The sequence below is a fragment of the Theropithecus gelada genome, chromosome 10 (genome assembly GCF_003255815.1).
Source record: "Theropithecus gelada isolate Dixy chromosome 10, Tgel_1.0, whole genome shotgun sequence".
Lineage (NCBI taxonomy): Eukaryota > Metazoa > Chordata > Mammalia > Primates > Cercopithecidae > Theropithecus > Theropithecus gelada.
The window spans coordinates 9,621,834-9,645,359 of record NC_037678.1 but is presented as its reverse complement, the minus strand read 5'-3'; the positions used below and the strand labels follow the sequence as shown (position 1 = coordinate 9,645,359).

Below are 23,526 nucleotides of genomic sequence, written 5' to 3'. Positions count from 1 at the left end.
TGAGCCACTGTGCCCGCCTGTGTGACTCCATTTATGTGAAATATCCAGAACAGGTAAACCCGTAGAGACAAAAAGCAGGGAATAGGGTGAGAGGAGAACAGAAATTAACTGCTTAATAGGTAAGGGATTTTCTTTTCTGATGATGAAAATGTTTTGGACCTAGAGAGAGGTGGTGGTTGTAAAACATTGTGAATGTACTAAATGTCACTAGGTTGCTCACTTTATTGGTTAATTTATATGATGTGAATTGTATCTCAGTAAAAAAATCAAGAATGAATTAGTTGTCTTCTAAACATTCCTTTCTTTTCCTTACTATGTTTTGGTTTTGGTTTTGTTTTGTTTTGAGACAGAGTCTCTCTCTGTCACCCAGGCTGAAGTGCAGTGGCGCAATCTCTGCTCACTGCAACCTCTGCCTCCAGGGTTCAAGCGATTCTCCTGCCTCAGCCTCCCAAGTAGCTGGGATTGCAGGCGCCTACCACCACCCCTGGCTAATTTTTGTATTTTTAGCAAAGATGGGGTTTCACCATGTTGGTCAGGCTGGTTTCAAACTCCTGACCTCATGATCCATCTGCCTCTGCCTCCCAAAGTGTTGGGATTACAGGTGTGAGCCACTGCGCCTGGCCAACATTCCTACTTCTAAGTTAGAGTTCAATTGTTAAAGAAGACCCAGAGACAGTGCTTACAAATACACAGTCATTACAGGAAAAAGGTTTCATAGAGCAACTGCATTAAAGTTAAAGATACGTATCACAGCCTGTGGCTGTCTCACAGCAAGGAGTCTGGAGAAGACAGGTGCAGGCTCCTGTTTTTCTCCCTAGGTAAGGGCTTGGTGGTTGTCTCACAGACCAGGAACCAGTGATGAATGCCCAGAACACCTCAGAACCCAAGAGCCTAAAATGGAATCTCACTTAGGATTTTTGATTTTGGTCACATAGGCATATCCCTGCTATGTAATAGTAAAGCCCTCTGGCGAGCTCATGGAGACCCAGTACAAAGCATTGATCTGTTATCAAGTACTGACAAGCTGATACAAACTGCTCTGAAACTCCCCGCAACACTGTTTATCAGTATGCTTCAGGCCTTGGACCGAATCAGTGTCATACAGAACTTTAGCAAAACAGTTCAGGCTAATTTCAGACCTGCTAGAATTAAGCCTCATAGCATAATAGCACACAAACATTTGAGGCCTGCTTCTCTATATTCTACCTTTAGTCTTCCAAAGTTAAACATTCTTGTTTTCCTTAACCATTCCTTTTATTTATTTAAGATGGAGTCTTACTCTGTAGCCCAGGCTGGAGTGCAGTGGCGCGATCTAGGTTCACTGCAACCTCCGCCTCCCGGGTTCAAGCAATTCTCTGCCTCAGCCTCCCGAGTAGCTAGAATTACAGGTGCCCGCCACCACGCCTGGCTAATTTTTGTATTTTTAGTAGAGACAGAGTTTCACCATTTTGGCCAGGCAGGTCTGGAACTCCTCACCTCATTATCCACCTGCCTCAGCCTCCCAAAGTGCTGGAATTACAGGTATGAGCCATTGCGCTCGGCCTCAAATCACTGATTTTTAAAATAAGGAAGCTAAGAAACGATCCATGGGACAATATTAAGGGCTGCCTCCCCCCATCTCTCTCTCTGTCACTCACACACACACACACCTTTCATGAAATGGTTTGTGAAATGCTTTTTCTCTCTACTCTCCCTTCTCCATTAGCTTTACAGTGTTCGTTTGTGATGTGTTCTGATTATGAGATGCAGGGTGAAATGCAAAGAAAGCCCATTTTACATTTTTTAACAGTCAAAATACATTCAGGTAGCACTTAGTGAAGTAAGAGTGTTAAATCTTTATTGGGAGTGCGGACTACGTTGTGACAAGACAATCCTAAGAAATGCCAATCATACAGTCTAACTCTTGATCTTTACTGGAAGGACATCAAGCATATAGTAAGGGTAGGTAGCATTTGAACTGCGTGTCATGTGTACCTGGAATGCTCTGTAAAGAAATTGACTCATAGGAGGCACATTCATTACAAAAAGAAGTAAAGCAATATTAGGCATTTGATCACCTAGGAAGGAAGAGGAACTTTTCTATCCTGTTGAGTCTGCGTAACAGTTTGAAAGAGTCACAACTGTCCTGGCACAATGGTGTGCACCTATAGTCCCAGCTACTCAGGAGACTGAAGCAGAAGGATCACTTGAGCCCAGGAGTTCAAGGCAGTAGTGCACCATGATTGTGCCTATGAATAGCCACTGCCCCTCCAGTGTGGGCAACATAGCAAGACCCCATCTCTTAAAAAAAAATTTTTTTAAGCCATGACATCAACAATTATCTATGCCAGGCAATAAGGGTTAAAAGCAAAATTAATAAAAAGACAAATCCCTTTTTTGAGTGAGTGAAGCCACTAGGACTGCCATATTTTTTAGGTTTCATGCTAAAAATATAGTGCTGAATAAGTTATTTGTCAACATTTGTGATTGTGTGTACAAATGTCCTTTAATTTATTTTTTTATTTTTTTATTTTTTTTGAGACGGAGTCTTGCTGTGGCACCCAGGCTGGAGTGCAGTGTTGCAATCTCAGCTCACTGCCACCTCCACTCTCTGGGTACAAGTGATTCTCCTACCTCAGCCTCCTGAGCAGCTGGGATTACAGGTGCCCACCACTATGCCCAGTTAATTTTTTGTATTTTTAGTGGAGACAGCAGGGTTTCGCCATGTTGGCCAAGCTGGTCTCAAACTCCTGCCAAAGTGATCTACGTGCCTCAGCCTCCCAAAGTGCTGGGATTACAGGTGTGAGCCAGCACACCCAGTTGTTTAATTTTTTTTTTTGAAATGGAGTCTCGCTCTGTCACCCAGGCTGGAGTGCAGTGGCATGATCTTGGCTTACTGCAACCTCCACCTCCCAGGTTCAAGCGATTCTCCTGCCTCAGCCTCCCAAGTAACTAGGACTACAGGTGCCCGCCACCACACGCAGCTAATTTTTTTGTATTTTAGTAGAGACCGTGTTTCACTATGTTAGCCAGGATCATCTCAATCTCCCGACCTCGTGATCTGCCGCCTGGGCCTCCCAAAGTGCTGGGATCACAGGCATGAGCCACCGCACCCGGCCCCTTTAATTGATTTTAATTGCTCATTATCCAGCAGATATTTACTGAGTACCAACTATGTGCCAGGCACTGCTCTAGGTTCCGAGGATACATTAGTGAGTACAATAGACTATCCACGCTCACTCTCCACAGTTACATTCTGGCGGAGGAGAGACAGTAAACAAACGACATGAAGTCATCTGGAATTAAATGCCATGAAGAAAAACAAAGCAGTGAAGGGGGATGAAATGTGATGGAAGGTGCTAATTTAGATGGGATAGTCAGGAACGGCCTCTGAGGAGGAAACATTTGAGGAAAGATTTGAATCTAGAGGGAGCAAGCCATGCAAATATTCCCACCATTGCCCCACTTGCTTTTACTCTATTGGGCATTTTGGCAATGCCATTACCTCATACTAAGAAATGTTTTCATGTTTTCTTTTTTTTAGATAGAGTCTTGCACTGTGGCCCGGGCTGGAGTGCAGTGGCGCAATCTTGGCTCACTGCAACCTCTGCCTCCTGGTTCACGTGATTCTCCTGTCCCAGCCTCCTGAGTAGCTGGGATTACAGGCGCACACCACCACATCCAGCTGATTTTTTGTATTTTTAGTAGAGATGGGGTTTCCCTATGTTGGACAGACTGGATTCAAACTCTTGACCTCAGTGATCTGCCCGCCTCAGCCTCCCAAAGTGCTGGGATTACGGGCGTGAGCCATCACGTCCGGTCTGTTTGTTTGTTTGTTTGTTTGTTTGTTTTCTTTAGAGAGATAGTGTCTCACTATATTGTCCAGGCCGGTCTTGAGCTCCTGAGCTCAAGCGATCCTCTCACCTCAGCGTCCTAAAGTGCTGGGTTACAGGTGTGAGCCACCCTAGGAGGCTGAAAAAATTAAAAATTACAAAAAATTTAAAAATTAGCTGGGCATGGTGGCGTGCACCTGTAGTCCCAGTTTAGGAGGCTAAAGTGGGAGGATCACTTGAGTACAGGAGTTTGAGGCTGCAGTGAGTTCTGATCACTCCATTGCACTCCAACCTGCGGGATGGAGTGAGACTCTTGTCTCAAAAAAAAAAAAAAGCACACGCATATGGTGTGGTTATCACAGAGAATTAATAAAAGTACTTATACTATAGGCCAGTGGTTTTCAGTGGGGGAGCAGTTTTGTCCCCTGGGGAGCATTTTGGTAATGTCCTGTTGTCACAATTGGGAATGCTTCTGGCATCCTACATAGAACAGGACAGCTCTCCCACGAGGAATTATCTGGCCCCAAATGTCAGTAGTACGGAGGTTGGGAAACCTTGATGTAGACTAGACCATTCAATCCATAATTTCATACATGGTGCTATTGAGGCATTTTGTTATGTAAATAACAAATGTGTATCTTAGTATGTGCTGCTATTACAAAGTACCTGAGATTGGATAATTTATAAGCAATAGAAATGTATTTCCTCAAAGTTCTGGAGGCTGGGAAGTCCAAGGTCAAGGTGCCAGCAGATTCAGTGTCTGGTGAAGGGACATTCCTGATAGATGACACCCTCTAGGTATCCTTATATGGCAGAAGGGACAGAAAACCAAGAGGGGCCAAACTCACTCCCCCAAGCCCTTTTATAAGGTCACTAATCCCATCTATGAGGGCAGAGCCCTCATGATTTAATCACTACCCAAAAGGCCCCACTTCTTACTATCACCCCAATGGGGATTAAATTGCAACGTGAATTTTGGAGGGGACACATTCACATCAAAGCAAAATATTTTCCTTTCAGAAATCTATATTATTATCCCCAGTAAGTCACAACTTCAGGTTGACAAAATTGTGGGGAAAGGTGCTTTTCATTTGAGCTCCAGTATTTTGAATGTTCAAGTAAGCAATATAGAATGAGATCATGTTCTTTTCATCCTCCTTTCTCTTTGCAGGCTTTCATAGAAACCATGTTTGCCAGTAAAGCCCCTGTGGAAGAAGGCTTTCTTTATGCTAAGGTGAGATTTAGATGGTTAGCTTCACCGTCTTGTTGGAGGTGAATATAATAAAGTAATTTGATTTGCAGAAATGGTAGTGCAATTTGCTTTCATGATAGTGATGACCAGCATGTCATTGGAGAGGATTTGTTTCTGAAATATCACTGGTCATTTTTAAGTCTAAAATATACTGTGTTACAATTAAAGGAAGAAAATTGCAAAGTAGAACAGATGATGATGAAGGGAAAATTTAGCAATGCGAGGTGACAAAAGTAATACTGTTTAGGTCAATGTCAAAAAGAGGCTGAGGGCTGGGCATGGAGCTCATGCCTATAATGCCAGCACTATGGGAGGCCAAGGCAAGTGAATCACTTGAGGCCAGGAGTTCGAGACCAGCCTGGCCAACATGGCAAAACCCCATCTCTACTAAAAATACGAAAACTAGCTGGGTGTGGTAACGTATGTCTATAATCCCAGCTAGTCAGGTGGCTGAGATACGAGAATCACTTAAACCGGGGAGGCACAGGTTGCAGTGAGCCAAGATCATGCCACTGCACTCCAGCCTGGGCAACAGAGCAAGACTGTCTCAAAAAAAAAAAAAAAAAAAAAATGCTGAGGACAGGCGTGGTGGCACATGCCTGTAAAATTTGGGAGGCTGAGATGGGAGGATCACTTGAGTCCAGGAGTTGGAGACCAGCCTGGGCAACATAATGACACCTCATCTCTACAAAAAATTTTAAAAAATTAGTTGGGCATGGTAACACACCTATAGTCCAGTTACTCTGGAGGCTGAGGTGGGTGGATGACTTGAGCCTGGAAGATTCAGGCTATAGTGAACTATGATTGCCCCACTGCACTCCAGCCTGGGTGACAGAGCAATACCGTGTCTCAAAAAAAAATAGAGAGGCTGGGCGCGGTGGCTCAAGCCTGTAATCCCAGCACTTTGGGAGGCCGAGGCGGGTGGATCACGAGGTCAGGAGATCGAGACTATCCTGGCTAACATGGTGAAACCCCGTCTCTACTAAAAATACAAAAAAAAACTAGCCGGGCGTGGTGGCAGGCGCCTGTAGTCTCAGCTACTTGGGAGGCTGAGGCGGGAGAATGGCGTGAACCCGGGAGGCGGAGCTTGCAGTGAGCCGAGATCACGCCACTGCACTCCAGCCTGGGAGCACAGCGAGACTCCGTCTCAAAAAAAAAAAAAAAAATAGAGGTTGAGAAAGTGCTGTAGATAGTAGCAGATACTCATCAACCTCCAGCTCCATCCTGTATCCTAGAACGTAGTGAAATTAGTAGGACTGCAATTTTCCTAGCATCCATTTTCACTTTTCCAGAGCATTTAGATTCGTAGCTATTTGAAAGATTGGAATTAGTAATTTAGAGCTGTTGTTAAAAATGTAAGTCATATTTCAGTGTTTAGCTAAATAAGAATAAACAAATGGTAACCTTACATGATTGTATTTCAAGGCTCAGCCTTCATCATAGTTTTCTGTCTTCTGGACTTAATTTGAAAATTATAAGAGATTTAGAGAACACTAAAGAAAAAAGAACAGATTTAATAATAGGGTTGAAATAACAGGATTTATGGGAATAAAAGAGTATACTTAACATAGATTATAGTACCTGGGGTGAGAATAAAAGAGATGGACTGAAATTACAGCATAAAAGGTTTGGTTAGGTATGATGAATAGTTTTCCAGTAATGACTTAAGATAAGTACTGGTATGGAGGTATGGGCTGTTGAAGAGAGCCTGGGCTGGGGCAGCCCTACAGAAACCCTTTGAGTCATACCTTGCTGTTGTTTTTCACAGTTTGAATTTGAATGCCGGGCTCGTGGTGCAGACATCTTAGCCTATCCACCTGTGGTGGCTGGTGGTAATCGGTCAAACACTTTGCACTATGTGAAGAATAATCAACTCATCAAGGTATGTGAAATGCCCTCAGTGCTACTCCCACTAGGTCCAGATACCCTAGTAGAAAACCTGCTAACCTCATGGTCCCCTAACCTTCAGCTTTCACAAATTAGCTGACATTTTAAAAATATTTTATTGCTTATAAATGGTTTTACAGACATTATCTCATTTTATCCTTAAATTAGCTCTGTTAGAAAGGAGCAAATATTAACATGACTTTTTAATAGATGAGGAAAATGAACTTTAAAAAATAAAACAACATAGGCCAGGTGTGGCTCAGGCCTGTAATCCTAGTACTTTGAGAGGCCAAGGCAAGTGAATCACTTGAGGTCAGGAGTTCGAGACCAGCCTGGCCAAGATGGTAAAACACGTCTCTACTAAAACTACAAAAATTAGCCAGGCGTGGTGGCACGTGCTTGTAATCCCAGCTACTCTGGAGGCTGAGGCAGGAGAATTGCTTGAGCCCGGGAGGCATAAGTTGTAGTGAGCTGAGATCACACCACTGTACTCCAGCGCTCCAGCCTGGGCTGCGGAGCAAGACTCTGTCTCTAAATAAATAAATAAATATTTAAATATTTAAAAACCTAAAACAACATATTAGTGCAGAGCCAAGTATTCTACTCTAAAGCCTCTGCTCTTTTCACTATAACTCTCATTCTCTAAGGACTTGCAGCAACAACAGTGAGCCAAGCAGATTTTCTGGGCAGAAAGACTTTAAGAAATCACTATTAGCTGTGAGGGAACATATCTTCTATGATTTTCTTCCCATGTGACTCTACAAGTGAAGGAATTGTGTATTCCTTTACTAAGTCCATTTCTTTACTGATTTAGTATTCAATAAATCCAAAAGAAAAAAATATAGGAAACATGTAAATTATACAGCATAATTTAAAAAAACAAAAACAAAAATGAATACCCATGAACCAGGCAGTCAATTTTAGAGCTAGAACAGTAGCAATACAGCACACCTACCCTTATGCTGTCCCATCCCACTTCCTCAAAGGTAACTGGTTGCCTAAATTTTGTTTTTCCCTTGACTTTTAAGAAATAGTTGTATTACATACATAGGACTCCCCAAACAGTATTAATTAGCTACTGCTTGTTTATAAACTCTATACAAATTGTATACTGTATATGTAGTTTGGAGGGATTTTTTTTAACTCATAAATATCATAGGTTGGGTGAGGTGGCTAACATCTGTAATCCCAGCACTTTGGGAGGTCAAGGCAGGCAGATCCCTTGAACGCAGGAGTTCAAGACTGGCCTGGGCAACATAGTGAAACCCTCTCTCTACAAAAAAATGCAAAAATGAACCAGGCATGATGGCACATGCCTATAGTCCCAGTTACTTGGGAGGCTAAGGTGAGAAGGATCATCTGAGCCTGGGGAGTTCAAGGTTGCAGTGAGCTGTGATCACACCTCTGCACTCCAGCCTGGGCAACAGAGCAAGACCCTGTCTTCAAAAAATAAAATAAAATATAGGCCAGACACAGTGGCTTATGCCTGTAATCCCAGTACTTTGGGAGGCTAAGGCAGGTAGATCACTTGAAGCCAGGAGTTCATGACCATCCTGGCCAACATGGTGAAACCCTGTCTCTACTAAAAATACAAAAATTAGCTGGGTGTGGTGGTGCATGCCTATAGTCCCAGCTACTCGGGAGGCTGAGGCAGGAGAATCTCTTGAACCTGGGAGGCAGAGATTGCAGTGAGCTGAGGTTGCACCACTACACTCCAGCTCTGGGCAATAGAGCAGGACTCCATCTCAAAAAAAAAAGTCAACATTTCATAAAATACATTTTATCCAGGATTTAGTTGTTTATTAGCAGAAATTTATTCAATCTTTTACCAAAAACGAAAAATCACATCCATTATTTTAAGTTGCCATTACTGTATGTTATCATTTACTCATTATTCTACTGTTTGTCAAATGTTGTACTTACTTAGATATGAATAATATATACTCTGTCTTCACGGGCATAGAGAGATAATTTCAGCATAACATGACAATTAGAAAGTTAGAGATATACTTAAAGTTTTCTTCTTTCCCCACATGTATTATGATGGAGAGCAGAAGGGGAGTGGGGCCTGATGCGGTGGCTCATGCCTGTATTCCAGCACTTTGGGAGGCTGAGGCGGGCGGATCATGAGGTCAAGAGATCGATACCATCCTGGCCAACAGAGTTAGCCAGGCATGGTGGCGTGCGCCTGTAGTCCCAGCTACTTGGAAGACTGAGGCAGGAGAATCGCTTGAACCCAGGAGGTGGAGGTTGCAGTGAGCTGAGATCACACCACTGCACTCCAGCCTGGGCGACAGAGCAAGACTCTGTCTCGAAAAAAAAAAAGGAATTGATATTCCAAGGTTAAATGTTTAAGGGTGGCTGTGTTTGAATAAGGCCCGGCATACCAACATATATAGGATTGTTTTTTTCTTTTTTCATATACCAACAAAGCAAAAGCATATGGGGGTTTTTTTCTTTAAAAAAACGATAATAGTGATATTTATGATGTGCTAATGTTTATACCTAGTAATTCAATCCCAAGGAATCTGGTTCCAAAGCCTATACACTTAAACACTATGCATTGCCAACTTTCTTGAGGCAGTATGAATTCATCTGAAAGGTTTTGTTTTATTTTCACATGCCCCGTTTCAAACATCTGAAAAGTTTAGATGCTGTGTAGATAAATAGAAGAAACCAGCAATTAGTGTCCTTCAAATTAGAGCTTTAAAAAAAAAAATGGACCAAGTGCGATGGCTCACGCCTGTAATCCCTGCACTTTGGGAGGCCAAGGTGGGCAGATCACCTGAGGTTGGAAGTTCTAGACCATCCTGACCAACATGGAGAAATCCAATCTCTACTAAAAATACAAAATAGCCAGGTGTGGTGGCAAGCACCTATAATCCCAGCTGCTCAGAGGCTGAGGCAGGAGAATCGCTTGCACCTGGGAAGTGGAGGTTGTGGTGAGCCAAGATCACGCCATTGCACTCCAACCTGGGCAACAAGAGTGAAACTCCGTCTCAAAAAAAAAAGGCATACTTTGGATTAGGATTACTAGAAACAACTTATAATCATGAGCTTGTCCACTTTAACCTGTCTTACTTTGTTCCAGGATGGGGAAATGGTGCTTCTGGATGGAGGTTGTGAGTCTTCCTGCTATGTGAGTGACATCACACGTACCTGGCCAGTCAATGGCAGGTAGGGTTTCTACAGAGTAACATACCCCACTGCTTCTTAGGAGTATGAGTTGGAATATGGCTATATTTGGAATGAATGACTAAAGAAATACTATAGGTCCATTCCTGGTCAAGTTAGGTTGCAAAGCTCCTCATTATTTTCTAAGACTGTTGTGTTAGCCAGGTAAAAGTCCATTTTTACAAAACTATAATGGGCCAGGCGTGGTGGCTCATACCTGTAATCCCAGCACTTCGGGAGGCTGAGGCAGGCAGATCACCTGAGATCAGGAGTTCAAGACCAGCCTGACCAAAATGGTGAAACCCCGTCTCTACTAAAAATGCAAAAATTAGCCTGGGCATGGTACTCGGGAGGCTGAGGCAGGAGAATCACTTGAACCCAAGGGATAGAAGTTGCAGTGAGCCAAGATTGGACTACTGCCCTCCAGCCTGGGTGACAGAGTGAGACTCCATCTCAAAAAAAAAAAAAAAAAAGAAAAACTGGCCAGGCACAGTGGCTCATGCCTGTAATCCCAGCACTTTGGGAGACATAAGGTCCAGAGATCGAGAGCATCCTGGCTAACACGGTAAAACCCCCGTCTCTACTAAAAATACAAAAAATTAGTCAGGCGTGGTGGTGGGCGACTGTAGTCCCAGCTACTCGGGAGGCTGAGGCAGGAGAATGGCGTGAACCCGGGAGGCCGAGCTTGCAGTGAGCTGAAATCGCACCACTGCACTCCAGCCTGGGCGACAGAGCAAGACTCTGTCTCAAAAAAAAAGAAAAACTATAATGGATAAATTTGGTGAATAGGGCTTTTTGCCTGTGGACATTGCCCAGTGCACATAGCTTGGGCAGCAGAAAGCCACAGCCTTATTGATTTAAGATATCAAAGGACAGATTTAGGTGCTGGCAGAATAGCCAGAAAGATGAAGGAAAATCCTTGACGAGAAGGGCTCGCAGAAACTGTGAGCCCCAAAATCTCCATACAGAATATTTAAAAATCCTTGGCTGATCACTAAACTATGTGTTCTGAGGAGGCCTCACGAGGCTCAGCAAAATACCAGCAGCTAGAAGCAGAATAAACTGAGAAGATATTTTAGTTGCTTCCCAGTGAAAACAGAGTTTGTAGTTTGAATCTATCCAAGTTAACAAAATTGCTAGACGTGAGAAGAAACAGGTAATTGTGACCTGTATTCAAGAAAATCTGATGATGAAATAATCCCGGCCAGGTACAGTGGCTCACGCCTGTAATTCTAGCACTTTGGGAGGCCGAGGCAGGTGGATCACTTGAAGTGAGGAGTTCAAGACCACCTGGCCAACACGTGAAACTCTGTCTCTAGTAAAAATACAAAAATTAGCTGGGTGTGGTGGCGGGCGCCTATAATCCCAGCTACTCAGGAGTCTGAGGCAGGAAGATCTCTTGAACCGGGAAGGGGAAGGTTGCAGTGAGCTGAGATTGCACCACTGCACTCCAGCTTGGGCGACAGAGCGAAACTCCATCTTAAGAAAAAGGAAAAAAAAAAAAAAGAGAGAGAAATGATCTTAATGTTCCAATTAGCAGAAGGACTCTAAAGTAGCTGTTACAGATATGTTAAAGGAAGATGTAGACATAATGAGCAAACAGATGGAGAATCTCAATGAGAAATAGAAACTAAAAAGAACCAGGGATTCTGGGAAGACGGCAGCAGCAGGATAGTTTTTCAAACTTTTCGAATTGTCACATAAACATAGAGCAACTAGCTAACAAAACCAAACACCAGGTAATATTTGTTACCTCAGAATAATTACCTCCTAATTCACAAACATTCAGTCTGTAACTGCACAATTAGCAAAATCTAGACTGATAAACTACATCAAGCAGCCTGGATTCTTTAACAAATACATTACAAGGAAATGAAAAGAGGTAGAGGAGGAGCCTGTTAACTAAAAGAGGTTTTAGTTATATCAAATATATTACAAATGAGTGTATCAAATACATTAAAAATGAGCACAAAGAAAATTATCTTGGGGTGAATATTTGGGTGATAAAAATATTTTTAAAAACACAAAGGACAGCCAGGCGAGGTGCCTCATGTAATCCCAGCACTTTGGGAGACAAGACAGGAGGATCACTTGAGCTCAGGAGTTCAAGACCAACATGGGCAACATAGTGAAACCCGGTCTTTACAAAAAATACAAAAAAATTAGCCAGGCATGGTGGCACGTGCCTGTAGTCCCAGCTACTCGGGAGGCTGAGGTGGGAGGATTGCTGGAGCCCAGGAGACAGAGGTTGCAGTGAGCCAAGATTGCACCATTGCAGTCCAGCCTGGGTGACAGAACCAGACCCTGTCGCAAAAAAAATAAAAAGAAAAAACCCCACAATGACCAAGCATAGTGGCATGCATCTATAGTCTCAGCTACTCAGGAAGCTGAGGCAGGAGGATCACTTGAGTCCAAGGGTTCTAAGCTGCAGTCCACTATGTTGATCAGGTGTCTGCGACAAGTCCATCATCAATATGGTATCCGCTCAGGAGCGGGGAACTACCACGTTACCTAAGGAGGGCTGAACTGGCCCAGATCAGAAACAGAGCAGGTCACAACTCTTGTACTGATCAGTAGTGGGAACAAGCTTGTGAATAGCCAGTACACTCCAGCCTGAGCAAAAGAGCAAGACCTCATCTGTAAAAAGAAAAATTTTTTTTTAAATTAAAATTTAAAAAAAAAAATGCAAGGAAAAGGGAGTGACTGCTAACAGATACAAGATTTGGGAGGAGATGGTAATGAAAATTTTCTGGAATTAGTAGTAGTGATGGTTGTACAACATTGTGAATATACTTAAAACCACTGAATTGTACACTTTTTTAAGTGAAGGAATTTTATGATAAATGAATTATATCTCAATAAAAATTATAAATTCGGTCAGGCATTGTGGTTCATCCTGTAATCCCAGCACTTTGGGAGGCCAAGGCTAGCAGATGACTTGAGCCCAGGAGTTCCAGACCAGCCTGGGCAACATGGCAAAACCCCATCTCTACAAAAAAACTTTAAAAGTGCTTCCTTCAGCAGCACATATACTAAAATTGGAACAATACAGAGATTAGCGTGGCCCCTATGCAAGGATGACATGCAAATTTGTGAAGCATTTCATATATAATCATGAAAGAAAAAAATTAGCTGGGTATGGTAGCATGGGCCTGTACTCCCAGCTACTAGAGAGACTAAAGTAGGAGGATCACCTGAGCCCGGAGGTCAAGGCTGCAGTGAGCTGTGACTGCACTACTGCACTCCAGCCTAGGCAACAGAGTGAGACCCTGTCTTTAAAAAAAAAAAAAAAAAAATTTAAATTCATGTGTAAATAATAGTACACACAAATTAAAAATCACAATTAACTGACTACAAACTGATACGGCTAGCGTGGTGGCTCACACCTGTAATCCCAGTGTTTTGGGAGGCTGAGGCAGGAGGATCACTTGAGGCCAGGAGTTCAAAACCAGCCTGGGCAACACAGCAAGACCTCTATATCTACAAAAAATACAAAAAATTGGCCAACTATGGTGGCGCACACCTGTAATCCCAGCTACTTAGGAGGCTGAGGTGGCAAAATCACTTGACCCCTGAAATTTTTGGTTACAGTGAACTATGATCACGTCACTGCGCTCTAGCCTAGGTAACAGAGCAAGGCTCTTATCTCCAAAATAAAAAAGGCTGGGCACGGTGGCTAACACCTTAATCCCAGCACTTTGGGAGGCCAAGGCAGGTGGATAACCTGAGGTCAGGAGTTTGAGACCAGCCTAGCCAACATGGTGAAACCCTGTCTCTACTAAAAATAACAACAACAACAAAAAATCAGCCAGTTGTGGTGGCAGGCGCCTGCAGTCCCAGCTACTTGGGTGGCTGAGGCAGGAGAATCACTTGAACCCGGGAGGTGGAGGTTGCAGTGAGCCAAGATCACACCACTGTACTCCAGCCTGGGCAGCAGAGCAAGACTCCATCTCAAAAAAAAAAGTTAGGATGAGGGTTACTTATTGTTAAGATTGTAATTATTCTGGGACCTAAAGAAAGGTCTTCTGGGATAGTCTGCCAAGTTTTTCTTTTTTTATTTTTATTTTTTTGTCTGACTGGTATTCACCTTATAATAATTTATTTATTTTTTTCTTTTTTCTTTTTTTTTTTTTTTTTTGAGACGGAGTCTTGCTCCGTTGCCCAGGCTGGAGTGCAGTGGCACAATCTTGGCTCACTGCAACCTCCAGCTTCCGGGTTCATGCAATTCTCCTGCCTCAGCCTCCCAAGCAGCTGGGCTACAGGCGGGTGCTACCACGCCCAGCTAATTTTTGTATTTCTAATAGAGCCACCGAATAATTTCTTAAGGTTTATGTTTGATTGATTTGTTTGACTTTCTATATCTGTGTTTTGTTTTACAATAAAAAAATTTTTAATTTTTAAATGACAATTTTAAAGCCAAAAAGTACATTAACTGAAATAGGAAATTCACTGGGTGGACTTAACTGTAGATGGGAGGCTGCAGAAGTTTGCAAACTTGAAGATAAATAGAAAGTATCCAGCTGGGGCCGGGGGCGGTGGCTCACTCCTGTAATCGCAGCACTTTGGGAGGCTGAGGCAGGCAGATCACAAGGTCAGGAGATCGAGACCATCCTGGCTAACACAGTGAAACCCCGTCTCTACTAAAAATATAAAAGCAATTAGCCAGGCGTGGTGGTGGGTGCCTGTAGTCCCAGCTACTTGGGAGGCTGAGGTAGGAGAATGGCGTGAACCCAGGAGGCAGAGCTTGCAGTGAGTGGAGATCGCACCACTGTACTCCAGCCTGGGCAACAGAGCAAGACTCCATCTCAAAAAAAACAAGAAAAAAGAAATTATCCAGCTGGAAGAATAGAACTACATTGTAAAAAGGCCAGGTGCAGTGGCTCACACCTGTAATCCCAGCACTTTGGGAGGCCCAGGCGAGTGGATCACTTGAGGTCATGAGTTCGAGACCAGTCTAACCAACATGGTGAAACCCCATCCATACTAAAATAACAAAAATTAGCTGGGCATGGTGGCAGGTGCCTGTAATCTCAGCTACTTGGGAGGCTGAGGCAGAGAGCGATCCTCCCATCTCAACCTCCCAAGTAGCTGGGATTATAGGCACATGCCACCATGCCTGGCTAATATTTTGTTTTTTTATAGAGGCAGGGTTTTGCTATGTTGCCCAGGCTGGTCTGCAACCCCTTGGCTCAAACAATCCTCTTGCCTTGACCTGCCAAAACACTGGAATTACAGGGATGAGCCACTATGCCCAGCCAAATTCTAGGTATTTAAGAGAAATGAAAACATTTCTCAACAAAAAGAGTTGCACAAGGACATTCATAACAGCATTTATTCACAATAGCATAACAACCAAAATATCCCATCAACAGGAGAATGAATATGCAAATTGTGGTCTGTTCATACAATGGAATACCACTCAGTAATAAAAAAGAACATTTTAATTACTGATTGAATGTTTTTTGTTATTGATTGAAGCAACACCATGGATGTACTGCATAGACATCATTCTACCCTCACTGAGCATAGATTATTGCATTCCAGGCTGGAGTGCAGTGGTGCACAGAGCATAGATTATGCTCAGTGAAGGAAGCCAGACACAAAATAGTATATATTATATGATTCCATTTATATGATGTTCTAGATTAGGCAAACTAAGGTCAAAATAATCACAACAGCATTTGCCTCGGAAAGTAGGGATATTGATTAGAAATGGACATGGTGACTCACGCCTGTAATCCTAGGACTTTGGGAGGCCAAGGTGGGCGGATCACCTGACATCAGGAGTTCAAGACCAGCCTGGCCAACATGGCAAAATCCCATCTCTACTCAAAATACAAAAATTAGCCAGGCATGGTGGCAGGCGCCTATAATCCCAGCTACTTGGGAGGCTGAGACAGGAGAATCGCTTGAACCCGGTAGGGGCAGAAGTTGCAGTGAGCCGAGGTCACAGCACTTTAGCCTGGGCAAAAGAGGGAAATTCCATCTCAAAAAAGGAAAAAAAGAAATGAACATGAGGAAGCTTTCAGGGGAGATGGAAATGCTCTGTATAAGGCTTGAGTCCAAAATCTATAGGGCAGACTTCAGTCCAAACTCAGGCAGGATTTATATTATAGTCTTGAGGCAGAATTCCTTCTCCAGTATACCAAAGCAGTTGTGGCATTTGTGTTTATGTATTGTGGATGACCTTTTGGTTTGTGTTTCAGCCAGCCAGGCAACCAAACTGTTAGAACTTTTCTGACCCCTTCAGCTACAACATTGAATCCAGAATCTCTGATTAGTGGACCCATATCAGTAAAGTTGCCTGATGCAACTATGTTCCTTCTACCATTATCCCACACCATAAATATTCATTCCACCCATATTCCCAGATTTTTGTCTGTCAGAAATTGGAAACCTCGTGCAGTTCTTTTTTTTTTTTTTTTTTTTTTTTTTTGAGATAAAGTTTCACTCTTGTTGCCCAGGTGGGAGTGCAATGATGCAATCTCGGCTCAACGCAACCTCTGCTTCCCAGGTTCAAGCAATTCTCTTGCCTCAGCTTCTGGAGAAGCTGGGATTACAGGCATGCGCCACCACGCCCAGCTAATTGTGTATTTTTAGTAGAGATGGGGTTTCTCCATGTTGGTCAGGCTGGTCTCGAACTTCTGACCTCAGGTGATCCATCGACCTTGGCCTCCCAAAGTGTTGGGATTACAGGCGTGAGCCACCATGCCCGGCCCCTCATACAGTTCTTTTTGGAGTGGAGTGGACCTCCTCGTGGGTCACACTTGCTACCTAATTTGGAGCCTGCTGGGACTTGAGGACTGCTCGGACTAGAAGAACCAAGGCAACTACCTCAAGGGACATACCTACAGGTTTTCAGGAAAACAGGGTTAGCCTTCTCAGACAGGTGTGGAAGGGCCGCTTCTGCTGGCAATGAAGACTCAGAAGAATTTAGGAGTTCATTGTCCTCAGCTTCAATAGGTTTGGTACATGCATCTGTCGAAATTGTACCATTCAAATGTATGCATTTTAGTGTATATAAAGACACTTTGGGAGGCCAAGGCAGGAGGATCGTTTGAGCTGAAGAGTTCCAGACCAACCTGGGCAACATAGTGAGAACTTGTCTCTTAAAAAAAAAAAAAAAAACTGTTACAGAAATAATTATTTAGTAATACTGTGGTGGGGTGGGGTATGGGTACATTATGCTATGGGTTCCTTATGCTATTATATTTAACCATTCTTCTATTAGAGGACATTTAGAGTTTATCTAATAATTTACAATTATAAAATTACATTCATTTTATATTACATTCATTTATATATTCAAATTATACATAATTTACAACAATAAAATTACATTTCGTACATTCAGCTTTTTTGAATTTCAAATATTTTCTTCAGATATATTAGAGTAGAATTATAAGCTCTAGTTATATGAGCATCTTTAAGGCCTTGATGTAATTGGCTGTATTAGTTTACACTCCTATCAACAGTATGTGAGAATACATATCATATATTATCCCAGGTCACTTTTTTATCTCATAATTGCTAAAGAAACTGTTATTCTAAAGACACTTAAGTGCTAGTATGTTACCAGTAGCCCAGATGTTGACTAGTTTATCCCATGGTATCTGCTTCACCTGTCAGAAGTGGGTCTCTAGGCTTTCCTGCCTTTTTTTTTTTTTTTGAGACGGAGTCTCGCTCTGTCGCCCAGGCTGGAGTGCAGTGGCCGGATCTCAGCTCACTGCAAGCTCCGCCTCCCGGGTTCCCGCCATTCTCCTGCCTCAGCCTCCCGAGTAGCTGGGACTACAGGTGCCCACAACCGCGCCCGGCTAATTTTTTGTATTTTTAGTAGAGACGAGGTTTCACCGTGGTCTCGATCTCCTGACCTTGTGATCCGCCCGCCTCGGCCTCCCAAAGTGCTGGGATTACAGGCGTGAGCCACCGCGCCCGGCCTCCTGCCTTTTTTTTAATGGTAGTCTGTGCTGTAAGGGATTAGACAGGATCAAGGCTGAGCCTCGTCTGCCCACTGACTGCACTCGTGGCTGGGTGCTGCTTTTGGCCCTACTTCATGTCTCTCCTGATCATTTGAGGAAGAGACTGCGTTGCTGCTCCAGCTTGAAGGATTGTTGCCCTTCCTGCTGAGCACCTAGGACATGATTGAGCTCCTGGCCATATTGATAGATTGGTACTTATTAAACATCAACAGTGCCCCAGCAGCAGCATCTTGGGGTTTTTCTAATCAAACTTAGTAGCAGACTTCTTAGAGATCAGATTATCTAAGTTCAGATTATTTGGTTTTCCCATCCCTAGGTTCACTGCACCTCAGGCAGAACTCTATGAAGCTGTTCTAGAGATCCAGAGAGATTGTTTAGCCCTCTGCTTCCCTGGGACAAGCTTGGAGAACATCTACAGCATGATGCTGACCCTGATAGGACAGAAGCTTAAAGACTTGGGAATCATGAAGAACATTAAGGAAAATAATATCTTCAAGGTATTTCACTTCTCTTGACCCCAGTTCTCAAGAACACCTAGCATGCTGCTAGGCTTTTACCGTATATAAAGCTAATTCGATTTAGAAATGGGACAGATGCAGTGATTCATGCCTGTAATCTCAGTAGTTTAGGAGGCTGAGGCAGGAGGATCGCTTGAAGCCAGCCTGGGCAATATAGCGAGACCCATCTATATGTATATACATATAGATATGTATACACACACATATATATACATACACACATATATATATATACACATACACACACGGGGTTTTTTAAGTAAAAAGAAAAGATTTAGAAATCATCTTTGTGATCTGTAAGAGGGATTTAGCTTTAACATAGATTAAAACAAAGGAAGTCAGTACTTATTTCTTCCAGAAGATGGCAGCACATTCTGATTCATTACATGCTGCATAACTAGCTCAGTATTCAGAAAACGTAAAATGAAGTCTGGTGTAGACAGGGTGAAAAAGGAAACAAGAAATGAGGAGAAGCCTGGGAAATATAGCAAGACCCTGTCTCTACAAAAAATTTAAAAGTTAGCCAGGTGTGGTGGCACACATCTCGAGTACCAGCTACTTGGGAGGTTGAGGTGGGAGGATCACTTGACCCCAGGAGTTCAAGGCTGCAGTGAACTATGATCGCACCACTGCACTCCAACCTGGGCCACAGAACAAGGCCCTATGTCCAAGAAAAAAAAAAGAGAGAGAGAGAGATTAACTTTTAATCCCTTTATGGGTTATTCTGTAGGTCAAAGGAGAAGGTATTTGTTTAAGTGACATTTTTGAGACTTCAGCAATATTCCCAAAGGCCATGTCATTAGTGAATTTTTTTCTGCATCCAAAATGTGATGATGTTCAGTAAAAATGTAAAACCTCAGCTTTAAAATTAAGATGCTAGATGCCCAAGTCAGATAGACCATTAGGCATCTCCTACCTACAAGTTAAGGCTTCTAGGACTTCTATTATCAATAGAAACGAAGCTATAAATTGCCTGTTGCTCGGGCCAACAAATCTTTAACTAACTGATGGAAATACCCAAGCTGGCTGGGCACAGTGGCTCACACCTGTAATCCCAGCACTTTGGGAGGCTGAGGCAGACAGATCACATGAGGTCAGGAGTTCGAGACCAGCCTGGCCAACATGGTGAAACCCTGTCTCTACTAAAAATACAAAAATTTGCCAGGCATGGTGATACAAGTCTATAATCCCAGCTATTGGGGAGGCTGAGGCAGGAGAATCGCTTGAACCCAGGAGACCGAGTTTGCAGTGAGCCAAGATCACACCACTGTACTCCAACCTAGACAACAGAGCAGGACTCCATCTCAAAGAAGAAGAAATACCCAAGCTGGTACGTGCCCAAAAGTATGCCTTCTCCACAAGTTGCTGTGAGATATTTAGGGTCTCCAGAGTGGATTCCTGAGAGGGATGTGTGAAGGAACATTGGAAAGAGAACTGTGGTAATAGTCATCCTCTTTCCCAAAAAAAGAGATTTTTTTTCTCTCTTTTATTTTTATCTTTCCTATGGTACTGAAGAAAACAGACTTTCATTTGCCACAGTCATTAGTTGGATTACCCAAGTCAGCATGTAGGTAGTATATTAAATAGTGGGAATGGAAGTGTGGATTGATGAGAATGCCATTGGCAGAATTGCATATAAGAGGTTGCAGTTTTTCAGGTGCCTTTTAAGTATTAGCCCAAGGAGGAATTAAACTGAAGTGGCAGAACCATGGGGGAGATAATAACACATATCTCACTGATTTATACTTGCCCAGCATTCCCCGTTAGAGGTCATTGCTCTGATGATACTGTGATAATTATCTTTTCCAGGCTGCTCGAAAATACTGCCCTCATCATGTTGGCCACTACCTCGGGATGGATGTCCATGACACTCCAGACATGCCCCGTTCTCTCCCTCTGCAGCCTGGGATGGTAATCACAATTGAGCCAGGTAAGGAGTTATAATACTACTATGAGGTAAACGTTCGTTTGTTTTTGAGATGGAGTTTTGCTCTTTCGCCCAGGCTGGAGTGAAGTGGTGTGATCTTCACTCACTGCAACCTCCGCCCCCCAGGTTCAGCGATTCTCCTGCCTCAGCCTCCTGAGTATCTGGGATTACAGGTATCCGCCACCACGCCTGGCTGATTTTTATATTTTTAGTAGAGACGGGGTTTCGCCATGTTGGCCAGGCTGGTCTCGAACTCCTGACCTCAGGTGATCCACCCATCTCGGTCTCCCAAAGTGCTGGAATTACAGGCCTGAGCCACCATGCCCAGCCACATTGTTTGTTTTTAGCTCAACCAATGTAATTAAGTTAGAAGAGACAAGAAAAAAAGTCTCTCCAGTGTGGAAGATAATTTTATTTTAGATTTATCTTTCGTATTCTTATTTAACATCACACAATTTGTTCAATTTGACTCCTCCAATAAACAACTGATGGAGAATACTTCCTATATATAGATATATAGAAATGAATAGATATTAAGACATGAATCTTTTTTAATCCTGCCTTTCCCAGGGCCAGTTTGTACTGGTCTCCCATTTAGTAGCTGGGGGCTGCTCAAGCTTCCAGAGCCCCCGGTGCTTGCGTGCAGAGAGACAGGCAGACACACTATGCTCTCAGTTTCAACACCTCTGCAAGCTGCATTGAACTACCCAGCACCATCCCACTCGTTAGTACCCAACGCCTTCCTCGTAAGCTTCAGAGAAAGCTCACAGTCAGATACATTACCTAACTTGAATGGTCCTGGGTGTTGAGCAGGATTCTGAAGAGGAGCAGTGGCCACAGTGGTGTGTGAAGATTGATGATGTCAGAGTTGATGGTTAAATACTGATGCTGGTTTTGTTTTGAAAACAGATCTAAATTTTAGATTTCAAGTATTGTAATCTCTATATAAATTATGGCTGTGAAATGTCTTTTATGCCACCCTTTGAACCTAGTCATACATTGCTATCTGTGGCCATAGCTATATCGTTTGGTTCAATCTGGTTGGTACATGAGCGCTTCCTTAACTGTGCTCCATTTTCCTTTGCTGATCTTTCTCTGTTTTTTTTTTTTTTTTTTTTTTTTTTTTGAGACGGAGTCTTGCTCTGTGCCCCAGGCTGGAGTGCAGTAGCGCGATCTCGGCTCACTGCAAGCTCCGCCTCCTGGGTTCACGCCATTCTCCTGCCTCAGCCTCCCGAGTAGCTGGGACTACAGGTGCCCGCCACCTCGCCCGGCTAATTTTCTTGTATTTTTAGTAGAGACGGGGTTTCACCGTGTTAGCCAGGATGGTCTCGATCTCCTGACCTCGTGATCCGCCCGTCTCGGCCTCCCAAAGTGCTGGGATTACAGGCTTGAGCCACCGCCCCCGGCCCTTTTTCTGTTTTTTAATCGTAGAGCAGGATCTGTGAGGATAGTGGAGGAAGTTTACAACTTGTTTAATATAAAAAGCCCTGGTGTGTGTCTAACTTCATGATTAGAAAGGGTACCTGGGGTTCCTACATTTTTCCAAATGTACATTAAAGTCTTTCAGTTTCTCTTTTACTTTATATTATACACATCAGAGAGAGAGAGAGAGAGAGATATATATATATATATATATTTTTTTTTTTTTTTTTTTTTTTTTTTTTTTTGAGACGGAGTCTCGCTGCGTCACCCAGGCTGGAATGCAGGGGCGCGATCTCGGCTCACTGCAAGCTCCGCCTCCCGGGTTTACGCCATTCTCCTGCCTCAGCCTCCGAGTAGCTGGGACTACAGGCGCCCGCCACCACGCCTGGCTAGTTTTTTGTATTTTTAGTAGAGACGGGGTTTCACCATGTTAGCCAGGATGGTCTCGATCTCCTGACCTCGTGATCCACCCGCCTCGGCCTCCCAAAGTGCTGGGATTACAGGCTTGAGCCACCGCGCCCGGCCACATCAGATATATTTAAACCTTATAATGACTATTTCTGCAGCTTCCAGTTGTCAAGGCTAATAATCTCTAAATGTTTCTTTTCATACAGTTTAAATATATTTTGTCTTTATTTTTGCAAAGTGCTCTTTTTCCAGGGGACTCTTAGGCAGGGGAAGAAAGGACTTATATAATCTGCTTGTACCCCACATATATTGACGTACTTTTAAATTAAGTAACTTTACTGGCCTGCTTGAGCCACTGGAATATGACAGAATCATGATCAGCATTGCCATAGTTGTATTGAGCTTGTAGTCCAATATAAAGATAACCACAATCATAATTTTAGTAATGATACCAACATGTGTTGACCATTATATGCCAGGCACTTTGACATGTATTATCTCATCTAATATTCACAGCTTTACTAGGTAGGTACCATAAAGATCCAGTATTACAGAGGAAGGAATTTTAACCCAGAGGTTAACTTACTTGCCCCAAACCACCCAGTTACTGTCATTCCTGAACAGCATGTTCTTCTTTCTACTTCACAGGCATTTATATTCCAGAGGATGACAGAGATGCCCCAGAGAAGTTTCGGGGTCTTGGTGTACGAATTGAGGATGATGTAGTGGTGACTCAGGACTCACCTCTCATCCTTTCTGCAGATTGTCCCAAAGAGATGAATGACATTGAACAGATATGCAGCCGGGCTTCTTGACCTTCACTGTGGCCCACATGCACCTCAGGTTCAAGATGGGTGTATGCTGGCAGCCCTGCACGTGTGCTTTCTGAGTGTCTCTGTGTATGCAGTAATATATGTGTTCCATTTGGGAGCATAGCAGCTGTGTGAATGTATGTAATCGTGTGTGTGGGGTTTTTTTGTTTTAAGCAGTTAGAAGTCTGGAAAAATGAATTTTTGAATAGTATGTTACTGCAGCTTTGGTAACATTAATTCTATAGAATTAATGACCAGAGCAATTTTAATTTTTAAACATAAAGGTCTTAGTTACATATATCCATGCATTCCAGTTAACACATTTAAACATACAG

The 23,526-nt window shown here is 43.1% G+C and overlaps 1 protein-coding gene and 1 non-coding gene across 2 annotated transcripts in view; both read left to right on the top strand.

Moving 5' to 3' along the window:
* Positions 1–23,314, top strand: part of XPNPEP3 (X-prolyl aminopeptidase 3) — a 70,746-nt gene extending 47,432 nt beyond the window's left edge. The window contains exons 5-10 of the mRNA XM_025400529.1: positions 4,984–5,046; positions 6,833–6,946; positions 10,043–10,128; positions 18,421–18,601; positions 20,432–20,552; positions 23,028–23,314. Of these exons, the coding sequence (XP_025256314.1) occupies positions 4,984–5,046; positions 6,833–6,946; positions 10,043–10,128; positions 18,421–18,601; positions 20,432–20,552; positions 23,028–23,194 (732 nt within the window). The 3' untranslated portion in view covers positions 23,195–23,314. The remainder of the gene's footprint in view (positions 1–4,983; positions 5,047–6,832; positions 6,947–10,042; positions 10,129–18,420; positions 18,602–20,431; positions 20,553–23,027) is intronic.
* LOC112633830 lies at positions 13,134–13,237 on the top strand. The gene has a single exon (XR_003121600.1). It is a non-coding gene; the product is annotated as a U6 spliceosomal RNA (small nuclear RNA).
* Positions 23,315–23,526: the final 212 nt, after the last annotated feature.